Consider the following 23,355-nt stretch of genomic DNA (forward strand, 5'->3'; position numbering starts at 1 on the left):
ATCCCTACATCTAAATATTAATCTACTAAATTAATTTAGTGTGTAAATATTTAATAAATTAATCTTAATCATGAAATAAACTAAACCATCCCACTAAGAAAGATTCAATCATAATCAACATTTGATTAAACAAATTATGCAAGACATCGATTGGAGTCAAATTGACTAAGCCATATGAAGATCCTTAACCAAGATCATCAACAACCTTCTGTTTCCACAATCGCTGATCAAGAGGAATCATATATCAGAGACAGCATCGATGTTTCCATAAAAGCAATGGATTACATCAAGAGAGTATAATTAACAAACAACAATCTGTATATATTGAAGCCTCCATGAGCATTTATATCAAACATGAAGCAAAATAGACATTAATGTCATCATTATCAAATGTTGGTAATTAATAAATTAGTTATCCACAAAAGGTGCAATTACCATGAAATTCAAATAGTCAAATGGTGCGACTTGTAGATAAGAGTAATTTAATTAATGAAGAGGTGCCTCACAAAAAGGTTAATACGATGAGATGTCTCCCTTCGTAAAGAACTGGAAGCTATAAAAAGAATATTGAATGAGAATTGAAAGGGGGGGGGAGGATATAGGATGGGATAGCCGTCGATCAAATGAGAACTATTAAGTTACAAGCAGTAACATCCTTGTTTGGTGGTATGCATGGGAACATGCTTAATACATAAGCTTAATATATAGAGTCTGATAATGTTTTATGCGGAATTTAAGGGTAACATTAATATAAACTGCAATACGTATGACAGCCACTCCTTAATTCCATATATAGTGGCAGACCAGATCTGATGCATGTCAGATCTATTTGTCCTCATAGTTATTAAATATAATTATGTTGTTAGGAAGTGATGGTACTGATAATTTATAGAATGGGAATTAATAAATAGGTAACTAATAAATAATTAAATGATCTATAATGTAATATACTTATTTTATTTGTTTATTTATGTTCAAATCCAAATAAGTATATATATATAACAATGATGTAATATCAATAAGATGATATATGTATATACATACACATATACTAATACATGTATATACATATCCATATATATCCATATATATAAATGTATACATAATGTCTTTAATCAAATAAATAACAATATTAGATCGCAATTCAGAAAAGCTCATGGGATAATAGGTTCAGGCTAACTTTGCACTGTGACTTACAATCACCAAACCACAAAAAATATGAACCGAGGAATTCATCACAGTATCTTCATAAGCATCCACCATGATCAATGAACTCTAATTAACTTTGAGAAGTAACAAAAAACCATGCAAATGTAGAAACAACACAAAGATCTGCCATAACTTCAATGAAATCAAACATTTAGTTCCACAAGTCTTGGCAACAATTTTTGCCTTCTCCTACTATACTCTAACTTTATTCTAACTTCTAATCGCTTCTACTATCTAATTACCAGCCATTAACCTTTACAAAGGAGGAGACTGAGCCTTATATAGAGAGCTCATTACATTTCAATGGCCCAAATTAATTCTCAAATCAATGGCCAAGATTACAAAATGAAACCCTAATTAGGGTTTTTTACGACAAACTCCTTGACCAATGAGATTATTACAACATTTAGGACGCGTCCATCTTTGAATGTCAACCAATGAAACATGAGGTTGGGTACATGGAACTTTGTGCCTCTACATGTGTGATTATAGATGGATCGAGTACATTGAAACTAGATGCTTTGACTTGGAATGATGTGATTGGATTGATGACTAGGTGCCACCTCAGCTTGTTCATCCTATAAATCATCGCCTTGAATGTATGGATATTGTCCCTAGCATTCCCTCTTTACGATGCATCCCACTTGTCTTTGACTTGAACTCCTCCATGCCTTGATAAACTTGATGTTTAAAATAACCTCTATCTTGATGAGTTTCATCCTTAAAGCCTCCTTGCATTGACAAGTGTCATGTCCCCTCCTTGATCATTATATATATACTAAATGAGGCAATTATTATTATTAATTAATATAATAATTACCAAGTGTTATATGGACCAATCTTCTTATTCAGATGAAAAAAGATTTAATTAGTAAAGAAATATAAGTTAACATTGCAAATCGTATTAAGCAAGCCATACGAGGAATGGTGATATCTCCTAAGAGACCCCGATCTATCATACAAAGGATACACTACACCATAGTTGGACTACTCGCCGAGTTTTCAGCGAGTTTTAAAAAACTCGTGAGTAAATTTCCCTGGCGAGTTTTAACGACTTTAACTCGCGGAGTTTTTGGTGCAAACTCACCGAGTTTTTGGCGAAAACCTGGTGAATTAGTGAAAAAAACTTGCCCGCTGGTGAATAAAGGCAAAAAAAGGCAGAAATGAGTTTCATTTCATCATTTTTTATCTTGTATTTTGCTGAGAAGGGGGAAAACACACTTGTAAACTGATTTCCATCGATTTTTTTTTTAGTCAGTCTTATTCTCTTCATCAGAATATATGCATGAAATATAACATTAAGTAAAAGAAAGGAAAAAGACTTATACTGGCAGGATGCTTGAGAGTGGTTTCAAATCTCTAGGAGTTATAATGCAAATTCTAGGTTTCAGTGTAATGTCCCCTACTAGGTTTAGGCAAGTTTTAACCAGAATTAATCCATCTTAACATACATATGACTTAAACTACATTGACTAGGAGACATAACCATCTTAACCTAAATTCAATCAATGATAACATAATCTTCTTCCTGATATGGAATTGATAATTCAAACAGATTTATAATCTTACATTTATTTGTTCATTCAAATTACTATTTCTGTATATAAATATATATATTTAAGTTCAGATAGTATTACACTATATGTTTTACTACAGAATAGTTCTTTATAAAATATTATTTGACTAATCAACCTTTGTATATATACATATAAAATAAATAAATCAGATTATATTCCTGTTATCAATCAAGCCTGCACCCTCTGCTAAAGCTGTGAACTTCATCTGCCTATTGAAACATGGGAACACTTCGAGGTTGTGGGTAACCTAAAGACTGAAGTGGACCTCCAGAGTAAGCTGGTTCTTTTCAAAATCTTCACCTAAATTAACATTTTCTTCAGGGAAAAGAGTGAGGAGGACATGTGAAACTAAAATCTAACCCTAACGTGATGCACCAAAGTGATATGATGAAAAAACTTAGAAGTAAGAAAGAGTGATACACAATATGACAGTAATAAAACTCTCTTTCACAACCCAGAAAAAGATAACCTTTGCATCAGTAATTTATAAGGAGGCTAGATAACCACAGTCCTAGGAGGAAAGAAAAACTTTCACAATCCAAAACTGATAACTACTAACAAACAGCTTATAACCTGCAAATGATTATTCCCCTGCATAAAGGCACCAAAATGAAAAGATACAGCTCCAAGGACAAGAAAACTCACAAGAAAACTGCACTAAACAATAAGGACCCACAAGAACAGAAGAAAATGGGAAGGAAAGAACTAATTATTGCTGCAAAAGGTACCACCAATCTGTACTATTCCTGAAAATGTGTTACAAAATCATTCATTTTCTGCAGAGAGAACTCTTAAAAATTACAGTCTGCCCAAAAAAATGGACAAGTAAGAACCCTTACAAAGAAGAAGGACGGTAGAATATATGCTTTCCAAAAAACAAATAATGAATAATAAATTCCACCTCCTCTTGGGCGAGCAGAAACAAAAACCCCCCTTAAAAAGACCTGAAACAGGTCTGAAAGGGAGAAACCTGGGCCAAAAGTCAAGCCAACCCATACTGCAACCATAAAAGCTCTTAAAAGCACCATAAATGACCATAAAATATCCTCTGACAAGCCTGCAAGCCTTCATTAATGCAAAAAAAATCTATCCCTTTTGACTTTATCAAATAAACATGAAAAATAATCTTATAAAGTGATTTTTAAAAATTATTACTTAATTGAATATTTGTTTAATTTCCCTTTTAAATTTAAAGTCAAGATTTAATAAAATAAAGATAATAATGTTATTTATTTAAAGTGATTAAAATAATGTAAATCACTTTAATAATTCCCTATAATATAAATTACTTACACTGCCCATTTACTAAGTCACTAATCATTATTCCACTTAGTAACTGTAGTGGCAGACAGATCTGATATGTGTCAGATCTGGTCTGCCACAGTATGTGAAATTATTAAGTATGAATGCCTTAATATTAGTATTATTGCAGTTTATGTTAATATTATTAATATTACATTCTGCATACATACATTATCGAGCTACATATATTAAGCATTCATATTAGGCACATCACTACCCCCAAGAACAAATATGTTACTGCCTGTAACTTAATAACAGTTCTGAACTAATCTGATTCGTGGTAGTCCCAAATGGAATGATTACTTCAAATCAGAGATTATATTGGTATGAAGTTAATACGGTGAAATAGATATTACCTGCAATTGTTATGATGCTGGTTCCTTGTTTAATACTCACAAGAATATGTCCAATGGCTGTCTGGTATAAGCTGATTCAATGGGAATTGATGATGAGATAGCCCCCAATGCTTAAGAATTTGCCTCCTATTCAGATTGTCCTTTTCTGCTCCCCCGTTTCTGTTTTCTACTTCCTTTCTTTATATCTTTCTTATGAACTTTCGTAGAAAGGTTGTGTCCCTTTATTTTTCCCTTAACAGATTGTTTATTTTGATTGCACCTCATTATTAATCGCATTTTTAAGAGGCATTTATAATATTTTAGTACGAATCATATTCTTCTTGTTAACAAATTTCAACCTTCAACACCGATTGCCATCTTTCGATCCAACATACCTTTTGATGAATATAATTAGTTATACTCACAAACGTTTCATGACCAATGATTATGATTATGGATTAATAGTTCATGAAACCGGCCATCTTCAACACATACTACTTACGTATTATTTGAATGACCATCTACTACATACTATGTATTAGCATTGACTAGGGATATGTTCTGTGATCTACGAAAAAACCACAATCTGTCATTTAGTGTCTTTGAAAAACGGTATGCCACAGTATCCATCCACAGGTGTATAAATACGATCTGTTGAGTGTGATGTAAATACTTTCAAGCACCATAATGCAAGGAGTATGATGCAAGGATCGTACGGCATCTTATTCAGCATGTAATCATGATGTATGAGGTATCCAGTCTTGCAATAGTATGAAGGATCTGCTGCCACTTCTAATCAGCCACATTGCTGATGTATATTACTATATTACTGTATTAAATAAAATATTTAATAAATAAATAAATAAATTTCAAATAATTATTCGTTGGTAATTAATATATTAATTAATAATCATAATAGTTTCATTTAGGATATAGCGATCAAGGAGGGGACATGACATTCAGAAGATCTTTTAAATTTTCAGACTTAGTCAAATTTCAGTAATCAGTATGGTCCTATCAGCATTCTCTTGCTCTCTCTATCTCACTCGCTTTATCTGCACCGAATTTTAGACCTATCTATCTCCCTATCACTCTTCCTCTACCCCCCCTCTACCACTCTCCATCTCACTCTGTCTTCTCTCCCCCAAGATCTAGACCTATCTCTCTACCCCTCTCTTTCTCACCTTCAGACCCCTGCGAGGGGTGCTACCCTCAACCTAATTTTATTTTGCAGATGCTTGGTGGCAAAGTTGGGGTGGAAATACCCAAAATCTCAAAAAAATTGCCCTCAAAATCTTATGTCAGCCTTGTAGTTCATCCAATTGTGAGCACAATTGGAGCTTGTTTGAGGCCATCCACACAAAGAAGAGGAGCAAATTAACTCAAAAACGACTCAATGACCTTGTCTTTGTGCAATATAATCTTCAGTTGCCCATAAGGAAGGTAGAGGAAGCACCAACTGGTCCAATTGATTTGGATGATATAGATCCTTACAATGATTGAACATCGTAGGAGCAGCCTCCATTGTTTACAGAGGATGACATCAATGATTTGGAAAGGCAGGCTATGGAGGAGGAGGGGGTGGATTTGGTTTCGCACCGGATGACATTGAGGAGGATGAGGAGTCATTGACATTGCCAAGTGCAGCTAGAGGCAGAGCTACATCCAAGATGGAGGATGAGCCACAGCCTAAGCCAATCATACCGAGCGAGAAGGCACAATCATGCCCACAGTAGACTTCTAGGACTAGACCCTCTAGTTCTACCTCTCCCCTAGTTTTTACTAGACCTGGGAAGAGGAAGATGTAATTGTATATATTTATTTACTTTTAGTTCTACAAAAAACTATTTACTATTTTGCTTCCAGCCATCAGCATTCCTCATGAGGATGCACTTTTGCACCCACTTTGCGTTTAAATATATCTAGAGTCAATTTGTTTCTTTTGTGTTCTTATTTATTGACTCATGGGATGCATCTTCTCATTGAATTTTGAAAAAAAAATGCATTTCTAATTAAATTTAAGCAATTTTTAAGTTCCCGAGTTTTTTGCCGAGTTTTTGCTGAGCATTGGCCAAGTTTTTCCTCATTTTTTTTGGGCCTTATCGAGTTTTTAGTTTTGGCGAGTAGAGATACATTGTGAATGTTACTTGAGAAGAATATTGTGTTAAAGGGCCATCAATCAATAATCTAAAAGGCATGGAAACTTTAATGAAGAAGACAAAGGAGCGATGAGATAAGAACAAGAAACGATTTGTCAACGGTTGAGTGTGCTACAGCAACGATAGTAAAAGAGAGCCAATACATTAAAACAGTGATCTAAACATTACACAACATTAATCAAAGGTAAAAATAGGCTTAATTATGGAGCAAGTCATAAAAAGGAAGAACAGCGATTACATAGCTATTCTATGTGTAGGAGACATGGCCATGATATATAATATAATGAGCATTAACCAGTCAACCAATTGATCGATTAATAACAAAGGTACGATTTTCTTTGGTAAGAAGGATTAAAAGACAGCGCCTGACTGCAATATCAATATACAAAGGGGTGCGATGTGAATTAAGAGATGGAGAAAGGCGCGATGTCACATAAGGAAAGGGCACAATTTGTTATAGATATTAATCATTCTTATAACAAGTGCAATTATAGTTTTAAGAAAATGGTTTTAAAAGAAATCACAACCATTCAATGGATGTTAAAGAAACATGACTTTTGTGAAAGGACACATAAGAGATATAAAGGAGATTAAGTTCATTGCTTTGAAAGGGGGAATTCAGAGGGGATATTTTATAAGATATTAAATATTCAGCAGTGCACATATCAGATCAGAATCAGAACTATTATCAAGTTACAGGCAGTAACATCCTTGTTCTTGGTGATATGCATGGGGATGTGCTTAATATGTATGCTTGATATAAAAAGCACAATAATGTTTTTATGAAGAACTTAATAATAATAATATAATTATAGAGAATAATATAATGATTATAATTACTATAATATTTAATAAGAACTACTCTGCAGTAAAATATGTAGTATAATACTACCTGAAAAAATAAATGACATTTGTGTGTGTGTGTGTGTAGAAATAGTAATTTGAATGAACAAGTAAATCTAAGATTATAAATCAGATTGAATTATCAATTCAATATCAGGAAGAAGATTATGTTATCACTGTTTGGATTCAAGTTAAGATAGTTTTGTCTCCTAATCAATTTAGTTCAAGTCGTAAGTATGTTGAGATGGATTAATTATGGTTAAAACAGGCCTAAACTTAGTAGGGGGCATTACAACAAGCTCCCTCATATGATCAAAACCCTTGAATGTCTTGAAAATATAGATTTCACCTTGACTGTGTTGGAACCTTCATCTTGGATTGTATGACTTGCCCTTCCTCAGGCAGTGAAGTCCCTCCTTGCAATGTTGAGTTCCTCATGCAGAGCCATCCGCCATATTGTGGTTGTATATCCACTTCATGTTATTGTTGAATCTTTCATTCCACATCTTTGAACATGAAGACCGTGAGCTAATCCCTTGATGACTTGATCTCCCTTTAGTTGTGAAATTCTCCCTCATATATTGGTGCCATGCTGAGGAGCATTCTTGAATTCCTCTATGTGATGAAGTCCTTTATTCCATGCTCCTTGGATCACTTGATCTCTCACTCAAGTTGATAAAGTCTTTCTTTGCTATCCACTTGCAAACGTTGTGAGGTCCTTTCCAAGTTTGTTGTCTTTTCTTCATCCTTCACTTATGCATCAAACCTGAAAAGCAAACACATTTTGAATCAAAACACTATAGAATGAATGAAAGTAACATTAATATTTCACAAATCATGCCTCTAACAACCCCTCTCGAATCTGGAAATGATCACTTTAGGTCTGAGAATGTTAACACACGTCTGGAAATGCATGACATCAGGTCTGATTCATTCCTCCCAAATCTGACTTAGACCTGCACTCCTTTTGGAAATTAGACTCCTCTTAGGTCTGCTTTAAAAATCAGGATCAGATCTGCACAATTTGCATTAAATCTGCCTTGAACAAAATCGATTTTGAAATTGAATGATTATGTTGCCCTTCTTTATCTTCCTTTATAGGTTGATGAATTATCTCCAATAAGGTCGGCTTATATGTCTTTTCAAATCATGCCTTTTGATTTCCCTCCAGCCAACTTGTAATTGAAACATCAAGAGGTGCAATTTCATTTTGTTTATTTTGTTTGAATTTTGAATAGTCATGAATGGAACTTCACACTTCATAGGGATTAATTCATCCCAACTTTTGATTGATCCACACATAGGTTCGCATCCCTTGGAGGTAAGTTGGATTTCATGGGTATAAATTCGTTTTAAATTGTCATTGCCTTGGTGGGAAATCCACATGTATAGGGACAATTCAGTCCTTAGGAAATTCGTTTAGCATTTTGATTTCCTTCGCCAAACAAGGAGTGGAAACCCGATCCTTATAGGGACTCACTAGTCCTTATGAATTTCACATTACCTTTGCACATTTAATTCCAAGTGAAAAATCGATGAGAATAAGGACAACATTAGTCCTTATGGAATTCTCTCTACCTTAGCAACTTTACCTACAAGTGGAAAGTCGATGGTGATAGAGACAATTCAGTCCCTATGGATTTCATTGTTCCTTTGCAAATTTATTTCTTTGGTGGAGATCCAATTGGTATAGGGATAAAATCAGTCCCTACTTTTTGTTCAATGCTTGCAAGGTATTTTTTTTAGTGGAGACTCAACCTCTATAGGGACAAGTTAGTCCCTACTTTTGTCTCAACTTTTCTCCTTACTTTTGATGTAATCCCCCTTAGGAAGTTGATCTTATGCTTTGAGTGGAAAATCAATTTGTATAGGGACTTTTTGTTCCTTACTTTTGTCCCAACTTTTGATGTAACACCCTTAGAAAAGTTGATCTTTATTCTCTAAGTGGAAAATCGATCTGTATAGGGACTTTTTGTTCCTTACTTTTGTCCCAACTTTTGATGTAATCCCTCTTCAAAAAGTTGATCTTTGTGGGGAGGGTGGAAAATCGATCCTCATAGGGACAAAATGATCCCTATTTTTGCTCTTAAACTTGTTTCAAAATCCTTCCATCTCCCACTTGAAGTGGAAATTTGATTTCAATAGGGACAAAATTGATCTTTGATTTAATTGCTTAGTGGAAATTCAATTTCGATAGGGACTTATGGATTTTCAACATCAATTTCTTCAATTCAAACCCTCAAGAGTGGAGAAGTGATCTCCGTAGGGATAAATTCGTTCCTCAAATTCATTTCATTCAATCTTCTTACTAGGAGTGGAAAATCGATCTCCATAGGGATTTCTCACCTATCATCACAAAAAATTTGCATTATCTTGCAAACATTTTCATCATTTTCCCTCAAATCCAAAGGAAGAGTAGAAATTTGATTTCCATGAGAACAAATCAAACTTTTTGCATCTTTGGCATTGTTGACCTCATAAACCCTAAGACCTATTAACATTTGCAAAGGCTAACGACTACAGAAACTACTACCAAGCCAAGCAAACTAACAATACGACAACCCAAAAAAGTGGGGGTCCCCATTTGCAATGGGGCGATGTGTGAAAATGTCATAACAATACATAGTGGGGTTTGTACATCATTTCCCTCTATCATGCCATCCTTCTCTCCTCTTATGATTGAGGATCCCTTCTAGCTCATGTCAATAATTGATCAATATTGGGTTCGTAGGGGGGGCATGCAATAGGGTGCCCCTAAACTAACCCTCGACCTAGGCCCAAGAGCGGAAACTTTGTCCCCCTTGGCCTCATGCAGTCCGTAACCATTCTCATGAGGTGGTGTGGCTAGTGCGGTATCCCTCGTTGTTCCCCCTCCTTGCATTCCCTTCCTTTCCCACAACATGATCAATTATTGTGAATAGAAATTCACATCATTAAATACATGGATATTTATGTAAAATTCAAACATTCAGATATATATAATATAAATGTTTTTTGCATACCACAATAATTCAATATTATTATTCTGATCAGCCTGCTGTGAATATGAGGGATTCTGCTCTTGTTCGATCTGCTCTGGGATACGAATCAGATTGTAATGTCCCCAATTTTTCAGGTTCTCTAGCAAGCTTTAGTAGTTGACACTCTGGGTTCACGTCAGCTTGTTCAGATGAGTAATCTGATGTTTCCGATGAGCTCAGTTGGTTTAGTGGAGTTATATGCCACTTTCCAAATTGATTTCTGGCATTTGGATTGGTCTCCAAGAATCTTGGAGAAGCCGTCTATTTTTAGTAAGTCGCCCAATCAGCCACGTTTGCTATTATTCGTCATCAAGATCACTTCGGTGCGATCAGAACTTGATTCCGATGTGTTTTGACAAGTTTTCGCAAATTTGGTGCATTAATGAGTTATTTTCATTATTTTACTAAGGTTGCTTAAATTTAATTAGAATATTTAATTCCAACCTTAGTGTTGTAGCTCGTTGGAACCGGGGCGAAAAATTTTAAATCTTGGGCGCATAAAACAGTGACTTTAAGTGTCAAAATATTATTATATTATTGAAAGGGTCATTTTCAGAGGAAAAAGGGAATTTAAATTAATAAAGTGACTATTAAATTAAAGTACATTTATTTATAAAGTAACTTTATTTTAAAAGGTACACTTTATTCACTTAAGAGAGAAGTGATATTTTAAAAAGAAAATATTTATCCCACATTCGCGGTGTCTTGGGAAATGAGCCCAATGAGAGTTATAAATGAAAGCATTAAATGCAGATTGGAACATCCTGGAAATTGATTATCCTCGAAATCATGTCTTGGAAATTGTATTTCTAGAATTAGTTCTGGAAATCTTCTTGGCTCTTGAGGACGAAATCCCTCATGGGTAGCATTTTCCTCGCTGTTGCAAGATAAAGTTAGGAGAATTAATGGCGTTTTCACTCAGGAAACACATTGGTTTTATTGAGTCTTGGAGGCAGTTTGAAGGAGATAATTAGATGCAGATTGAGGGCAATAGTGGCAGCAAACTTAAAGGGAAAGGGAATATTTTGAGTGCTACAGTGACGTCGCTACAGTGCGCTGCTACAATGACATCACTACAGTGATTTGCTACAGTGACGGTGTGACATTGATCTTGCTACAGTAGTTTGCTTCATTGATTGTTATGTGGAACCAGTGAATGGATAGGGATACTGCTGTTCAAAAAGCAATAATAACTCAGATTGGTTTCTATTATTGCTGCTGTTGCTGATTGGAACAAGGGCCAGTTTGCTGAAACTAAAAAAATCAGGTCAGAGTGCAATATACAGATTTGCTGATGTATTTCTCTGATAGATATGTTGGTTTTAATTAGGGAAAGGAGCGGATTCCAATTGCCTAAGGCAACATTGGAATCCACCCCTTAGGGCTGGACCCTTCTCCTATCACGTCACTCTCTAGGGCTGGGCCCTTTTCCCTCATGCCATCTTCAAATAGGGCTGGGCCCCTTTCCAACACGCCACCCCCAAAATAGGCCCAACCTCCAAAAGGGACACGCTACACCTTGGCGCCAATTTACCCTATTCAAGGCCGACTTAATTAAAGAATAATATGGGTATAAATAAAGATATAAAGTGAATCATTATACACTTGAACACATATATCATTTTATGAAATTCAGTCTGCCATTATAGCTAATGCGAAATACTTCTGACAGGTGCGAATTATCTCCAGTCCACTGCGAAACTTGTAGCTCCTCTTTCTCCATCATCTCTGCTGCTGAAAGTGCGAATTCCATTCAAGAAGACGTGCTGGCTCTTGTATATAATCTCAGATCTGCAGAAGACTGTGTATATTGAAAGATCAGATCTGATTGTTGAAGTGCAGACCTGGACAGCAGTATAGATCAGATCTGATTATTGAAGTGCAGACCTGGACAGCAGACTATAGACCTATTGGAGCAGCTTGTGTGCTGACCTATTTGCTAAGTGAACTGTGTCATCAAAAGCCCTAAGAGATAAGTTGTAATCAGAAAACTTTGCTTAATTCATAATCAGATCCGAGGATCTTTCTGGCTGGGGTTTTCCTCCTATGAGGTTTTCCCAGGGTACTTGTGTGTTGTGAGTTCATTTTGGTTGTTTCTCTACTTAAGCTTAATTCTGGAAATCCTAACAGCATTCAACATTAATCTAAAATTTGTATAGAATTCTATTTTCTGAACATTGCATTAATCTGAAAGTCTAAAATTAACAAGATATATCTCAGATTGTTAAGAGGTCAGATTTATATGCTCAAATGATGTAATTTGCCATAGGTTATTTTGCTTGTTCGTAATCTGCAGTTAATAAGAAAATTCGCTGTTCTTCAACATCAGTTCTATCTCTGTTAATAGATCAGTGTTTAGCGGAATTGAATCTCATCTATTAGTTAAATCAATGTATCTTTCTTTTATGATACCAAACAAATTGAATGCTGAGAGAGAGCTTTGCTGATGTATGTTTATGAAATCGTTGTAATCTGAAAACAATATCACTTCATAAATGAATGACAACTGTTTGACAAAATTGAAAATACCTAAGAGCTGTGGGGGTGAAGAAGTACAAAAAATTTGGTTTCAATTTGAGGTAGAACATTACAGTGGTATCAGAGCACTGCTATAAATACAGACAGTAAAATCTGATAAAGAAATACAGTAATCTAATTCTTGTAATTTTCAGTTTGGTGCTAAATGGAATGAATTTAAATGTGATCATGAATGTTCTTGCACCGTCATTTGGATGTTGGTATTTTCTATGAATGAAATCCATCTTACACAAAAACACAACAGGGGCAACTAAACCATAGAAAACTTCAGAAGAGGGAAAAAATCAGACCTTCGTTGACAGCCTGCCAACTGTTTGACGAAATGCTAAACCAAGTAAACTGAGTTATTTAGTGCAGAAGGACAGGGGCCTTTACACATATTCCATGAATTCTTCTTGAAATAACCCTCAAACATCTCTTAACCTTCCAATAAAGTACCTCTTCATGAAAGGTTACAGCTCCTCAACTAGGTCGGCCAACAACATTACAAAATATCTTTTTAATTATTATTAATTATCTTTAAATACTTTGCCCAAGGCGGATGCTTGCATCTAGGGGGTCAGCCAGCTTAGATATTTTTAGTTAAATTTTAAAATACACTTCCCAGAAATGGGTGCCAACTTCAGGAGGGGAATCGGCACATGATTTTTATTATTTCCATTTAAGCCGTAGGTCGGCCCTGACTTCCCTCTGCCCTAGTCAGCCCTATACCATGCAATGTATCCCAGGTTTGGGTATTAATACTATTTGTTGAAATCTTCATGGCAGGGGGCATGACAGATTTAGATCGAAAAACCTAACCCTTTCAGCCTGTAACCAGCATACCCCTTGTTAAGATCAGCCATACAAACACTTAGCTATTTTTGTACCGTTGTGGCCCAACTAAAGAAGCCTTGGGAGGTCAAGGGTTTTCCTATCGTTATCTCTTTCAGGAGAAGTTAAGTGGTGACACTTAACTTGTGTTGAGTGTGTCAAAAGGCTCATCAACACCACCAAATAAGTTAATTGATAACCAGATCTCAAGCTGAATATTAGCATGTCCTCAAAGAAATATATGCAGTGAGGAATCTTATACTCCAGTGCTAAGGTACAGTGAAATCATCCCAAATGAAGAAACCATGGTAGGAGATTATGTGATCCACAAAAACAAAAAAATTATATCCATGTATTCAGACAAGGAATTGCCTATCCCCGTACACTGTTGCCAGGACATGATGTAATTAGAATTCCACTCAATTTCTGGACACCAAGTACAAAGTTAGTAAATCGAGTAAATCTGGGATTCTGAAACAAGCAAATATACAAGAATAAACCACACCAACAATAATCACTGACAAGGACACCTAAAGACTGAGATATCTTAGCTAGGGTAAGAAAAAGTAACACCTTAATCTCACCACCAAGGTTAAAGTGCAGAAACAAACAAGCTGTACTTTCAACTTCTGGTCTAGCTAGCCCCTTGAACAGAGTTTAATAATTACAACAATGAACAACAGGAAGATGATGGGTTGAAGATCAAGTAATCTTCATTTTGACTACTTGTAACAACACTACTTTTAAAATCCTTGAGATTAGTTTTGTATAAATTCTTCTCATAGATTTTATAAGAATTTCACCAGTCTTGGTTTTAGCAATTGACATCAGCATCCTAAATTCTAGTTTGTATCCTTGCCAAAGGATTCATGTAAATACCATTTCTTTTAAAATTAAATATGAGTTTGCATCCAACAAACAGATGTAAAACAGGTAAATTTGCATATTGTTCTATTTTAATTCACAACGTTGAGATCCCATGACATGTTAACTGCTGCTGGCAAGTATCCAATGTTTGGTTTGTATCAATGTTACCAAATCTGGTCTGGACTTTTCAATTCCTACATAAATTTTACTGAGCTTTTTTGTAAACTTCAGATTTCCAAATTATTTGAACCTGGTAACTATGGTTATTATTACTTAGATTTTTGCCAACAAGTTTCATGTGCTTATGTTCCTTCATTTTCTATAGAAAAATTCAAATTTCTGTTTTTCATTGCTCATCATTATGCAAACAAGATTTTAATGTTTATTTTTCTGCCAAAAGAATTGCAATCTAAGATCATGAACCTAGAGCATCATGATTCATAACATTCAAGAAAGGGCTCTAGACCTCAAACAAATGTATCCAGAAAAAACTATCCTACAATTAGCATAGAAGGAAAATGTTAGCGGCGACTACTGAGGAGTATAATGAGAGCATAAAGCATAAATCCTCATATACCAGTACTGCAACATAAAAGAACACAATCTACCTATGCTGAAAGTAAAAACAAAGTTACATGCAACAACACAAAATCAAATGCAACTAAAGAAGGAGACTTAAGTTTGGCAACAGAAGAGAACAGTACACCAGCAGCCAGTCTGAACTACAAGAGCAACGTTCTTACCCTGGGCTTGCGAAGATGTGGTAAATCTCTCACAGCATACAATCCAATACCATCAGGTCCCTCCTTGAATTCTACTCCAAAAATACTGACATGTTTGCTAAGACCAATTGCATAAAAGTCAGGATCCACCGGCTCCAACTGCCAGGAGTTCAATCATTCCAGTTAGTTATGACATCAAGTCATAACATGTAAAGAAAATGGGTTGAAAGCAACTAAATAAACAGGCCAAATAGGAAGCATGCAAATAATACTACATTTGAACAAGTGATATGTTCTTTGGAGCTCGTTTCATTTACTATAGTACCTCAAAGGAGCAGTTTTATGATACCCTGCAAACTGATCGGATAGGTTTAGTACCAGGCCAATGTTCAGACAACATAATTTGATTCTATATACATCATGCTTGTCCCTTAGATAATCATTTACTAAACAAATAATGTGCCACTGATAGCTTTACAGCACAGGTTTATCTGCATACAATAAAATATTAAATGCAACATAGATGTCTGAAAGAGCTTTGAGGCCCATAACGAAGGAAAAGCCATGTGAAATAATTAAGCCAATCACTGAAGTTATTAACGAGCATTAACTAAGAACTGAAAGGCTTGAAATGTGAAAAGAATGACATTCTATTACACAGGTAATTGGTAAATAATTGAATAGATTAGTTGAATGAACAATTGTAAGAACCCAACTTGGCTCTCCTCTGCTGACTGTTTCTTTTGAATGCAGTAGATTTGAATTTGTTTTGGTTTTTGAATGTTTATAGATTTTTTTGTGTTTTTTTTGGTAATAATGAGCAATGAAACAATACTGGAATAAACTCCTATGCTTAAAATAATACTGGAACAATAATATTACTGCTGGAATTAATTTACGAAACTATCAAGGGAATGTTTGTTCTGTTTTATGGCCAATATGCCTGGAAAACAAATTCATTACAATGTAAGATAAAAACCTGATTTTTGCTGTCCCAGTAGTTGAAAAAAATCTGCAAACTGCAAATTTTAATTTTTTTGAAAAAATTACTGTTCACGCGGTAATGTAGCAATCCGTACGGCGGCACTATTCACGCGGTACTGTTCACGTGGCACTGTAGCAGTCCGTATGGCGGTACTGTAGCAATCCGTACCGTACTTGTTAATCACAAAAAATTCTTCAATAAATCTGCAATAATTTCTCGTGAATTTATTCTTCAATCTTGCGCAATTAGATGCAAATAAGACCTCTGAATGAAGTCTTCCTGGAACCAAATATCACTGAATATTTCATCAGCTCAGATGGTGAACATTGAAGCAACTACGTCCTCCAATGGTGGCTGAAAACCCTAGTCTCCAGAGCAAAACCCTTTCAATTTCACAATGTCATAATAAAATAGCCCTCCTCTTCTTTCCAAACTCAACGCTATTTATCCTTTTTGCAAGTCGTACCCTAATCCTCTTAGTTACAATTTTGCTTGTAATTTCATTTAATTTCACTTTGGGTGTCAAAAATGATTTTAATCATTAAATGGGCATTTAATTTTAATATTTCAATAGTCTGGCTCAGATAATTTAATTAAAAACATGGCCCCGTCTAATGATGAGTTGACCCTCAAGTTAAGTGATTATAATATAAAGTCACTTTATAACTTTATTATTAAATCACTTAATAATAAATGCTAAGTCATTCAAACTTGTCTAACTCCACGAATATTTTGAATTTAGCTATGCCGTCTGAAACTGGAGCTCACTAGTTGACCACCCATATGACCATGATGTCTGCTAAAAATAGCTGGGGTCCATCTCCCACTGCTAAAAATAGCTTGGCCAAGCCAAACTCAAAGCAAAACTCATCATAGACAAACTCTGGCAACCCAGAAGTGTACTCTGCTCTGTCCCCCGGAAGATCTCCATGCCAAGGTGACCCTCTATCCAATCCTACTAGCCTACGAGGGTCTCTGATAGGCTAATCACAAGCTAGAGTGATGTCTCTAGCTAGAAGGGGACATCACAACAATACGTTCATATAGAATTACAAAGAACAAAGTTTCTAATAAGAAACTCATCAGAATTAGAAAGAATCTAATTATACAAGATATACATAATATTGACCATTAAACAATATAGAAACAAATAATACGAAGATATTATTCTAATACATTCTTCATCAAAAGAGATATCAAAATAGCAAAAAGATATATTTCTTCTACAAAGTAGAAACTAAGAGTTTCCCAACAATAAATGACATGGCCATTTTTAAATCTGACAAGATTATAATGTAATCAAAACTGAGCCAACAGCTAACTCAAATGTATTCAGTTCTAAAGGCAATGGTTGAGAATAATATGCTTTTGTGCATAGTATGCCAAGTATGATGTGATGTGATAACTGAATATATGATCACCTTGTGAGTTATGTATGGATGTACCTGAGAGAAACCCAACACAGATACAGAATAACAACAAGAGCTATGTTTTAATGCAGGACTATAGTTATGAGCCCTGTATACCTAAGGTCTTAATATAAATTTGATGCCTATTTGGTATGGCTGTCAATTAGCTCAGGAGAAACTGCCTGCATCCAACTAATCCAACCATCCACTTAATTAAATAAGGCTCATTAAGATAATTAACAAACTGCACATTAATACATAGCTCCATTGAGGTAAACTATAACTACATATAGCTTTGTCATTAATCTTATTTTAAACCCAAGGAAAACACACTATGACAAACCACTGCATGAACTTCACTGTGTGTTCACTTATGCCAAACAACATGTGCAATGCATTTTGCACATAATTTGCTCTGTATCGGTGCCAAACTCCTTCTTCCTGAGCCTGAGGGCTACTACGGCTAGGTGAGCTTCATCCTCTGAATCCGAACACTCTTGAGTCTGTTAGGATAGCTGTGGGATTGATGTAAGGGCCTAGAATGCTGGCCCACTCCTCTTCCACCTCCAGAACCACACCCCCCACAGCCTCCACATCTTCTTCCCTCACAAATCCCACCAATTTTTGCACACATGCTTCCTTCGAAGGCAGAACATCAACTAGTAGGCACAATATGATTTCATAGATGTAGCCATCGCACCAGTGCCTCTCCTCACTAAATGCGTCCTCAAGCAAGCCTTGGATGGCATTTTGGCCTTCAATGTCAATATCGACAAGACGCTCGCACTGGGCTTCCAAAGACTCCTCGCGGCAGAGACAACCTAGGCCGAACCTATGCACCATTTTGCCTTCTCAAAAATGCTTGCTCCACCCGATTTTACTTTGCAATAAATAGGCCTAACACTTCTAGAACCATCCATCCAACTATCCAAACCCATCCTCTCTACTCCCACCGGGTTCTCAAAACCAATCTAGGAATACCGTAGTAGCTACTGCCCAGCCCACATGAAAAAAACTGATAAGAGCGTACCTCTCTTATCCTAAAAACAAAATTTGTAATGATTTTCACCCTATCCCCGTCTTTGAGAAATGGGCATTGTCGTTATTCAAGATATTCTGGAGATCTTTGTTTCCTGCATTTGCCGACGACATGACTGCTGGCAGAATCTCTGCGATCCCTTGGTTAGCAAGGAAATCCGCCACTTGATTACCTTTGCGAAAAGTACGATGAAGATGATAGTCCGTCAACTTTTGAAGCAGGCTATTTATCCTCGAGATCCAAGCGTTTAACCGCCAATTCGTGAATCCTTTTTTGATTATCCCGCTTAGAATGACTTTTGAATCTCCCTCTATCACCACCCTTGTAACTCCATTAGATGAGGCCCATTTCAAACCTTCCTCTAGTTAAGTAATTTCTGCTATGTTATTAGTGGCAATTCCCACTTGACCACATACTGCCCCAACTAAGCTACCCTTCTCATCTCTAACTACCGCGCCATAACCAGATAAGCCTGGATTTCCTCTGCTAGCTCTGTCGAAGTTCAATTTTTCCCACCCAGGTGGGGGAGGTGTCCACTTAGCTTTCTTCCGCTCCACTGGTTTCACACCTTGAAGGTGACTACTACTCTGTTTCAACTTCCATATTTGCTCCATCTCCATATCCCATTTAGAATAATATTTAAATCTACTCCCGTAGATCTTACCATTAATAGTTTCTTCTATTGCCACTTGGATTTTATTAATATGAAGAGTGACCTCCATCTCTTCCTCCCTGAATATCCTTCTGTTTCTCTCTTTCCACACGTGCCCAACGACCATAGATGGGCTAGTAATCCATAGACTTCACCATTTTGAAAACTTGCCCCCCGTCGGCCAAGCAAAGATAAAATCTTTGAAAGTATTGTTGTACACCATATAATTCTGAAGCTTCAACTATAGCCAATCCCAACATTGCCTTGAATAAGAGCAACTGTACAATAAATGTTCTGCGGATTCTTCCTCTTTTTTGCAAAAGATCTGTTGGGCCCCGCTATAACTATTGTTTTCAGTCTATCACTTGTAAGAATCCTTCCATGCAATGCAATCCAAAGGAAGGCACTAGCTTTAGGTAACACCCATTTGTCCCAACATAGAACGGTGGGCCATTTGCAGTCCTTCTGCCTCTTTCTTTGCAGTTCATATCCCAAGTTAACCTTGTAATTACCTGATTTAGCAGCGTTCCAGATAAGGGAGTCATTTTCAGACAAAATATATATTTTCCTGCTGTTGAGAATGTCAGCCACCTTCACACTATTGTCGCTCTGCCTTTCTCCAACCCTTTTCCATGAAATTGGAGAATTTGGACAGCAATCCTCTTGAACATAATCTGCCACAAATTCTCCCATAGCTGCCTCCATTTCATTGATCCAGTCTTGATCCTCAATCTCTTCTACCAACGCTTTTTCTCTATTCCAAGAGTCCCTCCAGAACTTAGCTTTGCGCCCATCTCCTATCCTCCATGTGAGATGAGCTGTTATGATCTTCCTGCTTTCCCAAATGAACTTCCATATCGGTGAGCCTCCAATCGAGTTGGCGATTGTAAATATTCTCTCTGGCTCATTCGAGTCCAAGTATTTAAAAGCCATCAACTTGCACCAACCTTTCTGGGGAAAATTATACATCTTCCAAGCAAGTTTCGCACCAAGAGCCAAATTCTAAAAATTCATTTTCCTGAGGCCTGCCCCACCTTCCTCCTTGAGCATGCAAGCAATTTCCCAATTGATCAATGGGATCTTTTTTTCCTCTTTCGAGCCTTCCCAAATAAACTTTTTAAGCATGCCATCTAGTGGCAACGAAGCCTTGCTAGACACTCTGTAACATGACATGTAGTAGATAGGAACTGCAGACAATAAAAAATTTTATCATCTGAATCCGCCCCGCCTACGAAAGCCATTTATTCTTCCATAAAGCTGATTTGGCTTTGCACTTATTGACCACTTCTTCCCACATTTTGTTGTCCAGTTTTCCTGCAAACAAAGGAACCCCAAGGTATTTAATAGGAAAACTACCTTGTCCGAATTGCAGCAATCCCTCTATCTTTGATTGAGTTCTCTTGTTTGTGTTGAGGAAGTATATCCTTGACTTTTGCTTATTCATGCACTACCCCGAATCCTTTTCATAATCTTCTAACACACTCTTGATAACATGAGCTTCTCTTTCTGTTGCTGTGCCGAAGAGAATAGTGTCATCCGCAAATTGCGAATGGGAGATCGGATCCAATTTTTCATGAATTGAGAAACCTTTCCATAGACCTCGCCCAACCTTGCTTTTTATCTGCCTACCGAGCACTTCTACCATAAGAACAAACAAAAAGGGCGACAAAGGGTCTCCTTGCCGAAGCCCATTAGTAGCTTGGAAGAAGCCGCATGCGGATCCATTAACTATGATTGAAAAGTTTACAGATGAAATACAGTGCTCAATACATTTCAACCATCTTTTATCAAATCCAAATTTCCTAAGAACCTCAGATAGGAAGCTCCACATGACTTGAGCATAAGCCTTGGACACATCTAATTTAATGATCATACCTTGAAATTTGGAGGAGTGCATTGAATGAATAGTTTCTACTGCCATAATTATACTATCCATGATTTCGCGACCCGAGGTAAATCCATGCTGTTCCGGCGAAATGATCTTCATCAGAATCGGTTTAAGCCTGTTCACCATGGCCTTGGAAAGAATTTTATATAAAGAATCATAAGGAAATGGACCTGAAATCCACAATGGACGAACAATCCTGCTTTTTAGGGATCAAAGCACTGTTGGTATGATTTATCTCCTTAACAAACTTCCCCTGTTTCCTAAAGTCTTCCAAAATTCTGAGAATGTCATTCCCCATAAACCCCCAACATTTTTGAAAAAACTCCACTGTGAACCCGTCTAGGCCCGGAGCTTTGTTTGGATGCAGGTCAAAGACAGCCTTTTTAGCTTCCTCTAAAGTGAATGGACAACATAGCGATTTGTTGTCCTCCTCTGAGATCTCGTTTGGAATAATATCCGTCATCGAATGGGGTTGAGATGGTTTGTGCCCGCTAACATCACCAAGCAGGTCCTTGAAAAAGTTCACCGCTACCTCCTCAATAGCTTCAGGAGAAGAATGCCGCTTGCCATCCTGATCTATGATTGAGACAATTTTGTTCTTGTTCCTGTTAGTTTTTACCGATGCATGGAAAAATTTAGTATTCGCGTCACCCTCTTTAATCCAAAGCTCTCTGGATTTATCGCGCCAAAAAATTTCTTCTCTAAGAAGAATCTCTGCCAATTCCTTCTTGAGAGCTAATTCTTTGTGATACGCATCATTAGACATCCCGGAGGTTATAGTGATAGAATTTAATCGAGAAAGTTCCTCCTCAACTCTATTTCTTTTTGCAAAAATATTTTTGAAAGTATCTTTATTCCATACTTTAATTTTTTCCTTTAAGAATTTTAGTCTTTTCACAAAGCTATACCTCGGGGTTCCCCTATAAATATTACTTTCTTTCCACCATTGCTCGAGATGTGCAATGAGCTCACCGTCTCTCCACCACATACTCAGAAATTTGAAGTTGTTGCTTCCTACATACTCAGAAATTTGAAGTTGTTGCTTCCTTTAATTGGAGCCTCGCTCAATTTAAGCTCCACAGGAAAATGATCCGAGAGAGAAATTGGGAGAATGGATGCTTCTACCTGAAAGGACGACTCCAACTAGGATTCTCCAATGACATGTTTGTCCAGTCTTTCCGAGATGTGTGCGAAATTTGCGCTTCAGTTAGTCCATGTGAAGAGCTTGTTCTTTGGGACAACATCCATCAAATGATTTTGTACGACAAATTCACGGAAATCTTCCATGACCTTGTTTGACATTCTCAAGCCTCCCTTCTTCTCATCTAGATCAAGCAAGGCATTAAAATCGCCTACCACTACTATCCTATCATTCCTCATATTGGAGATTTTGTTTGAAAGGACAAACCAAACCTGAGACTTCTCAAGAGTTTTTGTAGGTCCATAAACATTTATTAGAGGGAATTCCATATTCTCCTTCAAGCTGTAAACGGTGCATAACATCCAATGTTCGGCTTTCTCTATTAGCGTCACTTTGACCAAGGAAGGATTCCAAATAACACCCAGACCGCCATCGGCTCCATTGGCTTCTTGAAAAGCACCCTCCCAAACTTTACAAGACATAATGAAACAATTTGCATTCTCTGTACTAAGCTTTGTTTCCTGAATGGCAATTATGTCACAACTACATCTACAAAACGCTCGTTTAACCAAGCGTCTTTTGTCAGGAGCTGATAGACCCCTGACATTCCACGTAATGATCTTCATCTCTTGCCAAGGGAGAGCCCTTCTCCCTTAGCTTTCCTCATGAAATTGAATACACTAACGATGCCCTTCTCTTTTGCATTGTCTTCCCTTTTTTGATGATTGCTCCTCCTGCCTCTAAATCCTTTGGCTTTACCAAGAAGGATGTTAGCCGACTTACCGATACATCTCGGGTCAACATTCTCCAGAGCATCCTCTTGAAATAATTCCTCCTCAAAGTCCTTGTCCAATTC

At 36.6% G+C, this 23,355-nt stretch overlaps 1 protein-coding gene across 6 annotated transcripts in view; it reads right to left on the reverse strand.

Annotated features, from left to right (window-relative positions):
- Positions 1-23,355, reverse strand: part of LOC131073126 (protein PLASTID TRANSCRIPTIONALLY ACTIVE 14) — a 273,647-nt gene that overhangs the window by 241,292 nt on the left and 9,000 nt on the right. For all 6 annotated transcript variants that reach the window (XM_058009511.2, XM_058009510.2, XM_059220953.1 and 3 more), the window contains exon 3: positions 15,407-15,544. In XM_058009511.2, the coding sequence (XP_057865494.2) occupies positions 15,407-15,544 (138 nt within the window). The remainder of the gene's footprint in view (positions 1-15,406; positions 15,545-23,355) is intronic.

Source organism: Cryptomeria japonica, chromosome 5, assembly GCF_030272615.1.
Source record: "Cryptomeria japonica chromosome 5, Sugi_1.0, whole genome shotgun sequence".
NCBI lineage: Eukaryota > Viridiplantae > Streptophyta > Pinopsida > Cupressales > Cupressaceae > Cryptomeria > Cryptomeria japonica.